The sequence below is a fragment of the Anser cygnoides genome, chromosome 3, assembly GCF_040182565.1.
Source record: "Anser cygnoides isolate HZ-2024a breed goose chromosome 3, Taihu_goose_T2T_genome, whole genome shotgun sequence".
Classification (NCBI taxonomy): Eukaryota; Metazoa; Chordata; class Aves; order Anseriformes; family Anatidae; genus Anser; species Anser cygnoides.
Genome location: NC_089875.1, coordinates 115,491,862 through 115,507,178, shown reverse-complemented (window position 1 = coordinate 115,507,178; position 15,317 = coordinate 115,491,862). Strand labels below are relative to the sequence as shown.

The 15,317-nt window shown below is 43.0% G+C and overlaps 1 protein-coding gene across 2 annotated transcripts in view; it reads right to left on the bottom strand.

The window, feature by feature from the left end:
- Window positions 1-11,525, bottom strand: part of FKBP1B (FKBP prolyl isomerase 1B) — a 44,770-nt gene extending 33,245 nt beyond the window's left edge. The window contains exons 1-2 of one of the 2 annotated variants that reach the window (XM_048065729.2): window positions 11,268-11,525; window positions 9,069-9,116 (exon numbers count right to left, since the gene is read on the bottom strand). In XM_048065729.2, the coding sequence (XP_047921686.1) occupies window positions 9,069-9,116; window positions 11,268-11,304 (85 nt within the window). In that variant the 5' untranslated portion in view covers window positions 11,305-11,525. Of the gene's footprint in view, window positions 1-9,068; window positions 9,117-10,976; window positions 11,155-11,267 lie in introns of those variants that run through there. The other variant, XM_066995030.1, reaches the window with a different exon arrangement.
- Between the last annotated feature and the right edge of the window lie 3,792 nt (window positions 11,526-15,317).

Genomic DNA, 15,317 nt, shown 5'->3' with positions numbered 1-15,317 from the left:
AGAACAAAAACCTAAATTACTGTAACTATAATCCCTTGTAGTATTATAGCCTGATTTCCATCATGTTGTTGTTTTTGTTTTATGTACTTTTTTTTTTGGGTACCTTTCCCTCCCCTTTTGTGTACCTGACCCTCCCCTGTCCCAGCTCCATGCCGTTCCCTCGGGTCCTGTCGCTGTCCCCAGAGAGCAGAGCTCAGCGCCTGCCCCTCCGCTCCCCTCGTGAGGGAGCTGCAGGCCGCCATGAGGCCTCCCCTCGGCCTGCTCTGCTCTGGGCTGAACAAACCAAGGGGCCTCAGCCGCTCCTCACACGCCTTCCCCTCCAGACCCTTCATCATATTCATAGCCCTCCTTTGGGCACACTCTAATGGTTCTATGTCCTGATATTGTGGCACCCAAACCTGTACACAGTATTCAAGGTGAGGCCACAGCAGGGCAGAGAAGAGTAGGACAATCCCTTCCCTCGACCAGCTGGCAATGCTGTGCTTGATGCACCCCACAAGCGTTAGGTCTTTTCCTCTGCCCAGGAGGAAAACACCCTTACCAAACCAAAACTCTTCAATTTCTCACTGAGAACAAAACAAAAGTTGTCAATCTTGCTAAATCAAGGTAGTTGCATCAGTAAATGTGCAAAGGGAAGTGATTTAGAGCAGCAAGAGACCAAAGAGAAGCAGTAACTATGCAGGATTAATGCAAAAGGTCTGGGAGAGGAAACCAGACTTTGAAAACCATGAACAGAGACAGAGGGAGAATTACAAATCAAACGGGCCTTGCAACCACTGCTGTAACACTGAGTTTTGGGAGACCTGAGATGCTGGATGGGAACTGAAGGACTGTGTTGATTGCATGGACTTGCTGCTGCCTCAGTTACAATGATCTGCCACGGCCACATCATATACAATCCTTCATGCTGAGCGATGTGCAAGGGAGTACAGACTTCTGCAGCCAGCAGTCTCTTGAAAAAAATCAAGATTTACAACGCCCTGAAGTAACCAAAGTGAAATAATACATCTCAATTGCGAGATGTCGCTTTGAATACAGAGCCCCTTCAGAAGGCCCCTGGCGCCGGTTCGGCGAGGCTCAGCAGAACGCGTGCCAATGCTGCATCACTGCTTCCCACAGCAGGGCGGGTTTCCTCCGAGGCCTCCAATTCAGTCGCTTACTGGTGCCAAAAGACGGGCATCATACAAGCTCCTCGCCAGTGGTTTTCCCTGGGAGCTCCAACCCAAGGAGGTCCGAAGAGCACCGGCCTGCAGAGATCCCTGGACACGCAGCAACTGCTCGGGTGACACACCTGAAATGTGGGTGCCGTACATCCTCCCCAGAGAGATGACGCTGCGCGTTGTCTAACTAAAAAAATATCACCCCTTCCACAAGCCCTGCCTGGCTGAGCTACCTGGCTTAGGAACCTGATTAAGCTCTTTATCTGATCAATAGAGAGAGAGGCACGTCCGAAGGCTAACCATTTAGGTAGCCTAAGGTAACTAAGCTCTCAATTTAGACTTCTTAATTAGGTAAATACGGTGATGTCAGTTCTATTTTGTCAATAAAAAGAGACAAGCCTATCACTGCTGCCTGCTGATAGAGTTTCTCATTTAGATGATGTTGTAACCACTCGCACGTTGCACTAACAAACACTATTTACTGCACTAGGTAGCCCCAATTCCAACAGCTGTTTGTTTTCTAATAAATTGTGAAAAAAAAAATTCAAAGAATTGCTCAGTCTTGTGAGGACCTGGAATTCTAATTATCAAGAACTGATGCAAACCTATCAGATCCTGGTCATTAAATATATACATGAGCTGTAAGTACGCAGAGTGCCACATTAGGATCACTGAAAACAAGTGTGATGAGGATACAGTAAAAATATTTTGTTTGAAAATAGCGATTTAATTTTCTAAAAGAACTGTTTGGATCAGTTCCGCACTTTCAAAAAATTGATGCTCAGAGGCTACTGGTTCCTTGTTACAATACATAATCTGATTTTCAAACTTTTTTTTTTTAACCTGAAATCAATGTCTTTCAGGTTTTTGTGAGGTAGGAGTAGGAGGTTTAATTATTTGCTAGCAATTTCACTTCTATGCACAGTAGGAATAGAGCATGATGCTACAGCACCTCCATGAAAAAAAATCCTATAGAATTCAGTACGTGCTCCACAACAGAACCTAGCAGTCACCAAATTATTCAGCATGTCTCATACTGGCAGGGAAGTGTCTGTCTGGGGAAAAAAAAAAAAGTGCCTGTGTATGTTCTCTTGAAGAAATCTATAATCTCCTTTACTCTGCAAGACAAAAAAATAAAAATCTCATTCTGTCTTTTTCCAAAATGAATGTAAGACAGTTTACAGGCTATCCCAATCTTCCCTTTCTTTGGGCAAAGAGCATTAGCAGTTGTCCAAGTAACACCTCAGTGCCACAGGGATCACCTTTGAGGGGAGAGATGTCCAACACTTAGTCAAACCATACCTTTGCAGCAGAGGTTGCCTGTAAAAATGCTGTTGGATAATTTCAAGCTTCTTTTCCGTTTCACTTACCCACATTAAATAGCATCTAATACGAGAATTAATTTCACTGAAACCAATGGGTACACTGCATGCTAACAGAGCATTCAGTGCAGAGGAGGAACTGGGAAACTTGAGGCTCTGGTTTATTACTCTGATCCTTTTCCATCAGCCAACAATCTGATATGTTCAATTTAAACTCACTAATTTAGCTGCTGAAGCTACTACATTTCTTCTTACAAGTGGCTGCACCCTTTTTATTCATCAAATCATTTTTTCACGTCAATAGTCTCTTCTTATAGGAGTCTCATGGCACTTGCAAGCATTAATTTCAAGACAATTTTGTGAGGCGCAGTCCTCTTTCTTGTCAGATTTCAAAACTGAAGGCACAAGTAATATGCCTGACATCAGTCACTAAGCTGGCAGCAAAATGCCTAGGAGAAATCTCTCCTCCTCAAACTTTTGCGTCAGGACTCCACAATCACTATCGGACTGAATATGCCACTAAAATATTTCTAAAGGTAACCAGTCTGCATTAAACAAGCAAAGATGAAAACTTTACTGCTTTTATTGAGAGTTTTAAGATTCACAAATTGTGTCTGTAGGGCATCAAAGGAACATGTTCTTCACTGAAGAGTCAAAACTACTTTTTGCAGTTATGACTCACTGACGAAAAAGGATGTTTATAAGTGCTTAGGTGCCTCAAATATCTTTTCAGAGTAAAGTAAAAGGCTTTCATCTTTTAAGCCAGGACAATCTGAAGAGATTACTTCAAGTTAAAAAAAGTATGGGAATTGGCAGATTCCAAGAGACGGACAGATATCACACTCTCCTGGTATAATATATCTTGTGAACACGCTTGATAAAACAATTAAGTTCTTTCTAGGTAAGCAAAATTTATCTGGCTCTATTTCAAGGCTCAATTATAATGTCTCTTAGAATACAATTCTTATTAACATTAGCTCTAATTGCATTGTTCACTATTCTCTTCGAAAACCATCTAGACAGCTTCCTGGAGACAAATAATTTTGATTAAATTCCCTCCTTAGTTTCCTCGCAGACACACATGCACAGCTCTCACTGAAGTTGTGCAGATGTTTCAGAAAACGGGACCAGAGAAACAGCACGCTCCTGTAGTCACCTGGTACAAAATACTTTCATACTAAGCTGGTATACATCCAGTTATGCAGATATTGAGGTTCATATATGAGTATACGTCACTCTGCAAAGTTATTCTGGACTTACCTTAGTCTTTTGAGAGTGTGTCTGTATAGGCAAATCTCTGGTTACTACTGGATACACTTTAAACTGGGTTGATATTGATCCAAGAAAAATAGGCAGATCTCTTTTCTTCTTGGCAAGTGTTATTTCAAGGGAACTGCATTATATTTGTATCGTGTTAAATGGAATATGCTCTTTAAATCACAGTGAATCAGCCATATTCTATAAATTGTTAATGTGCATCTATACAGTCTGCTTTTGTTATTAAAAAGGTTTTAAAAAAATAAAAAAGGCTTTCAACTACAGAGATACAAGCATAACTCTAACATTATACCACTGCCAAAGCTAAAGAAACAAAAAGAAAGAGTATAAAGCAACATATGGAAAAAGAAGATGATCTGAGTCTGTCCCCAGATCGTTACGAAAAGTTCTGCTTTAAGTATAGGCCTGATTGCTAAAACAGAATGAATCCATACAGCATATCCAAAATAAATGGAGTGGTATTCATTTACCTCAATAGGGAATTTCACTTTATGCATTTACAGAAAATAAATTAAAAAATTATCAGTATTTGGTGCAATTTTGTGGCCATTGCTTAAGCCAAAAACGTCCATGGAAGATCTCTGTTAGAAGCTCACTTTATTAAGTAATTAATGATTTAAATGTGCCTTCGTGGTCTTACTCCTAGAAGTCTGTTCCAGCACGCTACAAATACTGAACATCTAGTTTCTTCTGAAAAAAGGGTAATTGTATTATCACCACAGATTTACAGGTGGGCAAGGAAAAAGACGAAGTGGTTAAGAATTAATTCACCTTTACTACAGGCTACATAGGATGACACAGGAGAATGTCAGCTCTGAATAACTTGAAAAAAAGCTGCCCTCTTACTGTTAAGAGCAAATTGGGGACCTATGTACAAAAAAACTTATCTGAGGGCACGCTGTCAGCAGACAGGAGGGCCAGAAACAGGAGTCAGCTTCCCAGAATGCTGGTTTTACCGTACAGCCAAAGCATTCACAAACTCAGCAAAGGTTTTGTCGTGTTTAGGGGCATTTCTCGCTGAAAGTCACGTTTTTCCATCATCTTCATGAATCTCTGAATATTCTGCACTGCTAATTCCTGCTGCCAGAGCAAACAAATTTAAATCACAGGAAAGAAAACTGCAGAAAATGCCTCAATTCTGTTGATACACTCCAGGACTAATGATAGTGTAATTTGTTTATTGGTACTACCATCAGTGCTGCAACGTAACCTGAAGACCCAATCACGATTAGGACGCTATTACATTAGGCATGAAGAAGGAGGCAGTTCATATCCCAAATTGCTTGCAATCTATCAACGTACGAGGCACACGAAGTACAACTATCATTTTGCAGACAGAAAACAGAAGGAGGGAGCAGATTGCCAAAAGCTTTCAGAAGCTTGCTTCAAGAAATCTACGACACAAACATGACATAAACCACTGCTGCTGGAAATGCGTTTCGATGCCAACTCACTACCATATCTACTAATCCCATTACTTTGCTGGGTCAGGTAGCTTTTGAGACACAGCATAGATGCCGGATGATAAGAAGAAATTATATTTCACAGAATCATCTAGGTTGGAACAGACCTCCAAGATCGCCTAGTCCAACCTCTGACCTAACACTAACAAGTCCTCCACTAAACCATAGCACTAAGCTCTACAATTTCTTGAGAAAGATAAAACATAGGGGAATTTGATCACTTTCTTCAGTCATATACTAAGACCCAGCTTCATATTCTATCACAGTCTTCCTATGTAATCACCACAAAAGGAGAAAAAAAGAGAGAAAATTGATTAAACTAGAGGTTCCTTCTAAACCGTTCCCTAGTGAGGTTGCACCTTAACGCCTGCTGCCACTGGAACTTAGGTTTATCCACTAAGGCATCAAAACACATTTGTGAGTCAGACCACAAAGTCTGCTCCTGAGGTTATGCATCTAATTGCATGAGGAGAGAAAAGAGGCAGAGCTGCCACATTTAACAGCATAATAGCTGCAGCGCTGACGGAAGTGTAAAGCTCAGTCACAGTTCTCCCTCATCTTGAGGAGATTCCAGTTCTCACTTCCCACTTCTCAGGAACACGTACGGTTGTCAGACTAGAAACTACCCTGGTGAATCCCTACCTTGAAGATGCACGAATGGGAAGGTGCACAGGATGACCAGACAGGACTCAAAAGTTCTGCCAAATACCTAGGGCGGCAGCCTGTGGTCCTCTCTGGGCATTTTCTGTGTTAGGCTGGGATGCTCAACCTCCAACCTGTTGCAGATGGACTGTCAGGACAAACCCTAACAGACAGCTTGCTCCTAAAAACCTTTTCCCAAATACACTTCAGAAGCAAGCTGCAGCCCTTTTTCTCCTGTAGTGGTAGCAGCCCACTCCTGCCCATGCTCTCTCTACCATCACTCCTCATCCTACGGCAAACACACCTCTACGAGACTGTTGGCAAGGGAAGGGAAGATGGGGAAGGAAGGCAGAATAGAGCCCTTGACAAAAATATAGAGCCCTTGGAAAAAAAAAAAATAGAGTCCTTGAAAATTCGTAACTTGCTCTGGCAGAAGCAAGCCCCTTCTGGTCTCCTCCTCCTTACCGGAAACTCTCAAGACACAAATACTTCGTGAACAAGCAATGTTTCTCCTAAACCTATTCCAAAAACCGAGCCCTCCAGGGAAGCAAGGAACCAACTGTGCTAAGGACATCACCACCACACTGTGTGCGCACTGGTATGAGAGCGGGAGGGCCTGCTGCAAGAAGTTACGTGGCCAAGCAAGTTGCCAAGGTGATGACAGTGGGGAAAAAAAAATAAGTCACTGGATAAAAAAAAAAAGTACAGAACTAATTCTGAAGACAGGGACTGCAGCACAACTCTTCCAGCACTCTCACGAGTGCCTGAACCAATTACTCACTCTCTTGCTTGCTCCTTTTCTTGCCCACGGCTCCTGCACCTCTTCACGTCAGCTTTCGTCTCCCAAGAATGTGATGGCTGCAAGTTAAGGTTGTGGCAAAAACAGCTATGACTCCTGTCTGGTGGAAAAGGGAACTAACACAGGTTTGCCTTGTCTGAAGCAACTGTTCAGCCAGCCTACATAAAGCTGGCTCCTACAGGCAGCGTTTTTGACTGAAAACAGCTGTTACTGCTGCGCTTCATGCTCACAGCACCCTGATGAGGTTGGGTTCCCCTGGGGAACCAAATGCCTTTTCTCCAGGCTTTGGTGGCACCTGGTCAGTGCACGGTTCCCTCGCTTCTCTTGCTGCAACACCTCTCAACAGGCATTTGTGCCTAGCTTCAGAGCACCATACAGGCTCAACACCGAGCCAACTTGCAGGCTTTACGTGCTTCTAGCAGCTTGCGAAAGCAGGATTTCTGGATCATGTCCTCATATCTAGGTGTCTCAACTCTTCCTGCCTCCAATTTTAGGTGAGGAAAGAGATGTTCTGGATATTTCTGTAACTTGGGTACCCACCTGCTAAAACAGGACTCCTATGAGTGTGGGGAGGATAAACATTAAGTACGGTGTGGCCTAGTAAGGTCATATAAATAGGACAGATCATTTCAAGACGAATCCCAGACATATCTGGAAAAACATCAGTATGAAAGGAACTTACACTGTATTCAGATAACATAATCCTAATTAAAATTTGACATTTACATTTCAACTTTCCCCACTGGAATAAAACACGTGATCTACTAACCATGGGCTCCCTTTTAAAATATTACTACCAAAGACTGCTTAAACATTGCAGCAGCACTGAAAGTGAGATCATGAGCTTTTCTGATATCTGTTCTAATCTGAGAGTTAGAGAGGTTGCGCAGCACCACTAGCAAGGTATATGGAGAAAGCACAGTTTAGGCTGGAGATTGATTTAATGAGTTTTCATGAAGTCTTTTATATCAAAAGCCGGCTTGTGATAGCCTCATCTAAGGTGTTATCTATTAACGATAAGAGTATGCAGCATCTTGTTATCTTTCCATATTCATCATTCACACTCTCTTCAAAGTTATCCAGCAGAACTGCACTTTGTGGCAGCCACAGACCACAGCTACATTGTCACCTCTAAGTTTTTTCCCCTATCTCAGTTCTGACATTTAAATTTATCTAGAACTAACTGGAGGTGGGAGGTGACAATTTTGTTTCATGAAAACTTTGGAAGTTTGGGCTGGAACAGAAACATATCTTTCAGCATCTTCACAAAAATAGTTTCAAAACATCTATTTTCAGATCCAAGTTACAGAGGAATGTCTGTAAGAGCTGCGACTGGCACGGAGACCCATGTGTTTAACTTGCCCACTATTATAATTCAAACTGGAAACCCTTATATCACAATACTCTGAATATATACAAAAAAGCTTAAACCCTGATATCCTATATCCCAAGCCAGTGCGCTAACTCCCACATAACCTTCTGAGGAGAGATATTATTGAAAGTATGTCAAAAAGCTTCCTGGAAAATATAAATAGGCTTACTTCATTAGTAATAATGAGTTCTATAGCTTATAACTAATTATTAAGTACAAAACTGAAGCAAAGCAGCAGTTACCAGGGATTACTTCCCTATAATACAGAATCCTGGAGGAAAACATTACTTCGTGGATCCATGCCCAGAACAATAGCTGTCAATCCCCACATCCCCTTTATTTTACATAATTAAGGAAAAGACCGCATAAAATGGCAGCACTTGATGTGAACTTCACAGCTCCGGACTCAGGCTGCAGAAGTCTTCGCATTCTTTTGACAATTTATATAACTACATACAAAGCACAATGCTACAAACTGATTTAAAGGACATTTTCCCTCTGTGTAAAGGTGTGGTATAAACAGCTCCATTAGCCAACTCACCACTTAAGATTCATGCAAGTCCATAAAGCAGGTGTTAAATAGACCTTGTATTGATCTCTTCAAACTGGAATGAATTTTACTGCCAATACATAGACACATGCTCTCAAGATATAAACAATCATTAATTGTCTGTATCAAGATCAGAGGCTGGAAAAATATGAACCCAGCATTTTCACTGCTTCATGCTCAATTTCATTCGCTGGCGTAATGACTTCGAGAATCAGGTCCACGGTCTCATCTGTCAACTTCTCACCATTAAACACTACACCTGGCAAATCTACGAGCAGGCACATCTAGCTCCTGTAGCCTGAACAGCTCAGCTAGAAGTCAAATATTCAGGAAACCCATCACAACACAAGCAAATTGATTATGAACAGCAGAGCAAAGCAAAAAATACAGCCACATTAGAACTGACAAAACACTTTTAAGCATAAGGCTACTTATAAGTACTTATAAGCTGCTACTGAGAGAATATTCAGATGATGCCTTACCTGTGTAGTGCACCACACACGTCTGACCCTTCTTTGGAAACGTCCGTCCTGTTAAAATCATAAAAGGTTATGCTTTTATCTTCTCTGATTGAGCTAGGCAGGTTTAGCTTGTAGGAGGAAAATGCTAGACTGAGATTTGTATTGACTTCGCCTTATCACATCAGTTATATGCAGGGCAGGAACAGGTAGAGCTTCGGGTAGAAGATTACAGCTTAGCTCCTATTTAGCTGTTAGACCAAATAGTATTTTCATCACAGTAATGTAATTTTCCCTGTATGTGTGTGCATTACATATACATTTACATTCTGTAAGTGCAAAAGGACTGTCAAAACTTCGTGAAATATAACCTTAAAATTCTCAGATTTTTTTTGGTATGATTTTTCCATGTAACATCTTAGTTTGACATTACAAAAAAATCTATTTGTATTCACATTTCTAACGCCTTTCACTTGAGACAGTTCTAGCAAGGGCATCTCTAATTAGCAAAGAAGGGTTTTACAAAAAAGATTTCACATACAAAGGCAGTTTAGTCTTGTAGTGTCAAGCAACAGTAAAGCAATGATACACTGAGCTCTTGTAAGAGCCTGGTACCTACCCCTCAAATGTTCATACTGAAAGGAAAAGAATGCTTAAATTTTACACTTACCACTGAAAAATGGAATTACTATTTCCATGTTACCTGCTATAGGTACTGTCAAAGGCATTACAGGACAGGGGAAGACCTTCCAGGCTCACATAGGTGCTAATTGCATAATGAAGCAGCTAACCTTGATTTCGAAAGCAATGTTGGCCAGGGCTGAGCCCAGGCTCAGAAGTATGAATGAGCCTGATCATTAATGAACACCCTTGTCAGAAAGTTAGAAAAGGAGGATTCAGATAGAAACCATGGCTCATATCTAATTTGGTTCTCTGGCCTCCTTGGTCTGAATGGTAGCAAGTTATTCATGACAGGGTGTAAAACACTAATAACACATCAGCTGTGTACTTAGGACTTGGATGCCAGAAACACCATGAGCAGGAGAGCAGGCTATGATGAACCGAGATCCGTAACACGAAATGGAGAAGACGTTGCTTCCAAGAGAAGATTGCCAATGGAGAAATCATAGTGCCTTAAGAGAAACCCAGCCTAGCCTGGGAGAGACAAGACTACAGAAGGAAAAAAAACAAAAAAAAAAACACCCCCCCACACAAAAAAAATTAAAAAAAAAGGGAGGACTGCTTTAGACTAGACACCTAACCTGAGGAAAGTTATGCAAAACAAACCCTATACTTGGTAAAATAGGTGTTATTCAGAGGATGCACTGTTAAATATAGAACAGAAAGAGGGAGTCTCAGACCTCACCGTCACATATCACACCGTGTGAGCAAAGTCAGCGAAGCTACATAAATTCACATCAAAGCTGAATTAGAAGCAGAGATTCCCGAGACCAGTGACGAGCTGTGGTTTTACGACAGCGTTTTAAAGTCAGCTGATTTTGATTAAGACTTGCAACCAAGAGAAATAACCCATAGACCCTTCTGTGGAAGACCGTACTGCTGACAAAGACAGCCTTGATGTATTTCACAGCTAACACGTACTGTTACGAGGTTGACTTCCACCCTTTATGCTCCCTGCACCGCTGCTCACCCCCTTGCAAGGGCTCTGATTTTACACCCAGGAGCCAGATCTGATCCCCGGAGCCAAAGACCACGGAGGGAGAAGCCAAAACAAAATCCCAAGCCGAAAAGGAAAAGAGAGGGGGCCACGAAAGTTGAGCTGCAGGTGGACTTGGGCAAATTATTTATCAGCCAAGGGTGAACCTGGGCTATTGGATGGATGCTCACGGCTGTATGCTAGAAATCGCGTTCTTCTCCGATAAATAAAGGAATAAAATGAATAATTTTTAAAAGAACAGCGGCAGAACAGACCTTTGGGTGTATTCCAGCACGGTGGCACAGCACGGGGACCCGACCTGGCTCCGCCAAGGGGACCCCAGCGCCAAGCCGGGGGCAAGGAACCGGGCAAAGTTTTGGGGCAGGGCTGCCCCCAGCTCCCCAATTCCTTCAGCTCCAGCGTCTGCCGGATGAAAAAACCATAAATCCACCCCCCTTTCCTCCGCTTGCAGCCGGGAGCCTGGCGGCTGCTGCTGCTCCCCCCCCGGCCTCGGAGCTCCTCCGGCAGCCGCAGGGCTGCCCCCCGCTCCCCGGCAGGTCCCGTACCGTCTCCCGGAGAGATGGTCTCGATCTCCACCCCCATCTCGGCGCTCAGGAGCGGCTCTGGCGGCCCCTTTTTGGCTCGGCACGGCTCGGCTCGGCTCGGCACGGACCCTCCGGTGCAGGCATGCCCCTCCGCGGCCGGCTGCCAGCGGCCTCCCCGGCTGCCCGTCAGCCGCCCGCAGCCAATGCAGGGCAGGGGCGGGGAGGCAGGGGAGGGAGGGAGCCCGGAGCCCCCAGCCCCAGCACGGTGCTGCTGAGGTGTCGGCTCCGGTTCCCTTCGGGTTGTGGCCGAGGGGAAGGCGAGGACATGTGCGGGGGCTGTGGGGGAGGCGGCGGGGCCATGCCCGGCTCCCTGACAGGGCCCGGCTGCGGGACGGGCAGCGCCATCCGAAAACCTCCCGGCACGGGTGGCTCCGGGGCTCGGCGTTTGTCCAGTCAGACATAGCCAAGGAGGGAGTCATTCACACTAATTTTTTGCATTTTGAAGTAAATTTATACCCTTTTTTTCTTCTCCACAGCACCGCTGTGGGTAATGGATGGTGGCAGTGGGGGCAGCCCTCCTGCAGGCCGCTCTGAGGCACCCCGAGTTTCACCAACCCTTCCTGCCCTAATCTGTGTTTTAAATAAGAAAAATGACATCTATGTATGTACTACATACACGCCCCTATGATGTGAGGCTACTACACATTTAAAGCCTGTGCACTTTCAGTTGGAGAACTGGTGATTTTGAAGTTCGTTTTTCATATTTTGACGCAGAACACACATCTGTAAACAGAACTATTTCTTTGTGCTTGTGTCCAGAACTATTGCACACAATAGTTTGTGAGGAAAAATTTAGGTAAATGGTTCTATGACTCCAAGTGAGATTGCAAATTCAAAAGCCTGTGCAAGAGCTACAGCTGCTTCTGGCAAGTGTACCTGACATAGATGGAAAATACTTTTTCCTCACAAACTATTGTGTACATAAGTCTTGCCGTTCCCAATGACTCTAAGAAAATAGTCCTGTTTGCAGTTCTGTGTGTTCTGAGTCAAAATAGGAAAAACAAATTCAAAATCATCAGTTCTCCACCTGAAAGAACTGTATCCATCTAATTCCAACCTGCACTTCTCTGACACTGCTCTTTCAGGATTTTTACCTCTTGTAAACTGGACTTCGTTCAGGGAAAATGGAAAACTGCACAGGAAAACTGCACAGGGCAGTTTTCAGGATGATTTAAGTGGGGAATTACTGTATTGCTTTGTAACAGCAATAAAGTGGTACTTGCATGTGTGCTCTGAACTACACTGACCATCTCCACGCAGCTTTTTATGCTATTCTGATCCAATTGTTCACCCACATGCTCTGTGTATGGTTTATTTTGACTCAGACACTCTGAACGTACTGGGACTGTATGAAGCTCCCCAAAAAGTGAATGAGGAAGAGGCATGAGTGCACATGAGTTCAGAAGTAATGTGGACTGGGTAAGGATTCCATTTGCCATTTCTAAATATTTGTTGCCATAGGCATCAAACAACAGATAGCATTGTTATTTTTCATCTTATTGTACCCAGCAGTGGCACTGAGATCCTCAAAGATACTGGTGTTAGCAACTGTACAGCATATGAAGACCTTGGAAGAGAAGATTAAAACAAGGGATGTCCCATATCTTCAGAAAAGCCTTTGAAATACAGGAAAAGTGGTTTAGGGTTGGCAGAGAATTGTAAGAGAGGCAAAAACAACAAAAGGGCCAAGAGAATGACCAAGGGAATCACTGAAACCAATTTACAGAAGTAGGAAAGCAATGTTTTAAAGAATGTTCTTTCAAAGCTATTGCATGACGTCCACCTCCTCCCACGCTGGGATCTAGTGTATCTTTATCAAGGAGAAAGTCCATTAGTCTCAGCTTTCAAGGCTCTGCAGAGCTCACCTTCCTGAGCAGTGGCTCACCACAAGACCTTCCCACAACACGTCTTTCTATCCTGACAACAAAACATCCAAAACAGCAGCCTGGAAAAGCAGGGGAACCCTCCTTCCCAAACATTACGTTGCAACCACATGACTCTGACTTTTAAAATTCCTCAGAGGTTGCAAAAAAAGACAAATTGGTCATAGTCATTATGAGGTTTTGCAGAAATCCCAAACCTCAAAGTTTAGCAGCTGAATATCTCATTTTCTTTAGCTAAAACCCGTGCAGCCTGCACTTTTTACAAACTGTGCACTTCCATTTTTAGGAAGACAAACAGTTTTCAAATTTTGAGGGTGTTTTAGTTTAGTTCATAGTTTAGTTCATAGTTCCTATACTGTGAAATCCCATTCTTCACTGCTTTTAAAATCTACAAAGGCTCTACAAATCATGTGTAATAAATTCCATATGTGTGCAAAGAACTCCCCTTGAAGGCCAAAACACTAAATTGCCCATAAAGAGAAAGCACAAATTCTGCAAACATACAAATTCATGGATGTCACAAACAACAACAAACAGAAAACACACATTTCCCACACCAGCATCCTTGGAGAAGGATTCAGTTTTACTTTGAAACCCAACCACTTTTCTATGAACAAATAATGAGAGCAAACTAAGGATATTTTACAAATACTGACCTTTCCCCTCACTGAACCAACAAGTGCTGTCTAGTAATTTTAATCCAAAAGTGTGCAGAACATGCAAAACCAACAGCACACTGGAAAAAACAACGAAAATAAACAGCAGCCTGCACAGCTCAGCAGGTCATGTCACAGCAAATGCTCCTGTGCATCGCTAGCCATGACAAACAAAGTAGAGAGGAGGTGTACACGGGGAAGAGCTCCAGCTCATCAGGATATACACCACAAACTGGTAGAGAATTAGTTGTGAGGGCGAGGAAAATGGTAGCTTATGCTCAGAAATGCAGGCAAAAAGTCCACCACACCAGGACCCAAGGGAGACGACTTCTAGAACACAATTTACCACTTCCAAAGAATGTGATTTTGGATTAATATCTTAATATCTTAATATATTTGGATTAATATCTTCTCTCACAGGTTTCTGTTGCCCCGGCGCAAGAAAAGACCCTGATGTGCTAGAGCAAGCTCGGTGAAGGGACACCAGCATGGTTAGGGGTGAGGATGAGAGATCTGGGTTTGTTCAGCTTGCGGAAGACAAAGCTAAGGAAGGATCTCAGTCGCTGTCTACAGCTGCCTAATGGGGTTGGAGATACCCAGCAAAAAGACAAGAAGCAGTGGACACAAAGGAAGGGAAGTTCTGACTAAATTTAAGGGAAAAGTCTTCGGAAGATGAGTTTTCATACGAAGCCTTGGGGAGTCTGACTGAACTTTGAAGCTAGCTTGTTCAAGCAAGCAGTTGGACCATATGGCCTCTAAAGATCCCTTCCCTAAATTGCTGTGTCAGTAATATTTTTCCTACCAAACTTAGAAGAGGAGGAAATAAAGCAGTGGCAGTGAGGCTGACCACACAGCGCTAGTCGTAGATTCAGGACGTGCAATGCGTAATACTCCAAGCTGGCTAATGCTGGGCACTGCACATCAATGTGTGTAAAAACTAGGTAGCATCTCAGATGCCATATAAACATGAAACTGCAGCATCCATCCCGGCTAATTAGCACGCATGTAGATTGCTGCCCTGATAATGCTTCACTGCCTACCATCTTGAAGCCACCTTGCTGAAGTTATACTCTGAACTGCTCTGTGCCTCAGTATTCCACCTTTGTAATGAGGACGATAATTCTGCCTCGTCTATTTAGATTGCAAACAGTTCAAGAGCAGAGGTCCTCTTTTATTATAAATAAATGTAACAGCTTGGGGCCCAAAGCCTAAACTCAGGGTCGTGTGGGTTGGTCTCACAACTAACATTTCTCATAATAATATAAAAGCAGACAGCCCCCCAAAAAATTAAAATTTCTCTTTCATCCAATCTTTCATAACAACAACAACAACAACAACAAAATGGATAAAAAGAAATGTAAGCAAGTCTATCTTTCAAACTGAACAAAACAGAATTGGAATCATATCTATAAACAGTAAACTAATTATTCCAGCTCTGCCATTTCCTTGCCATAGAAGTGACAGAGGGATCA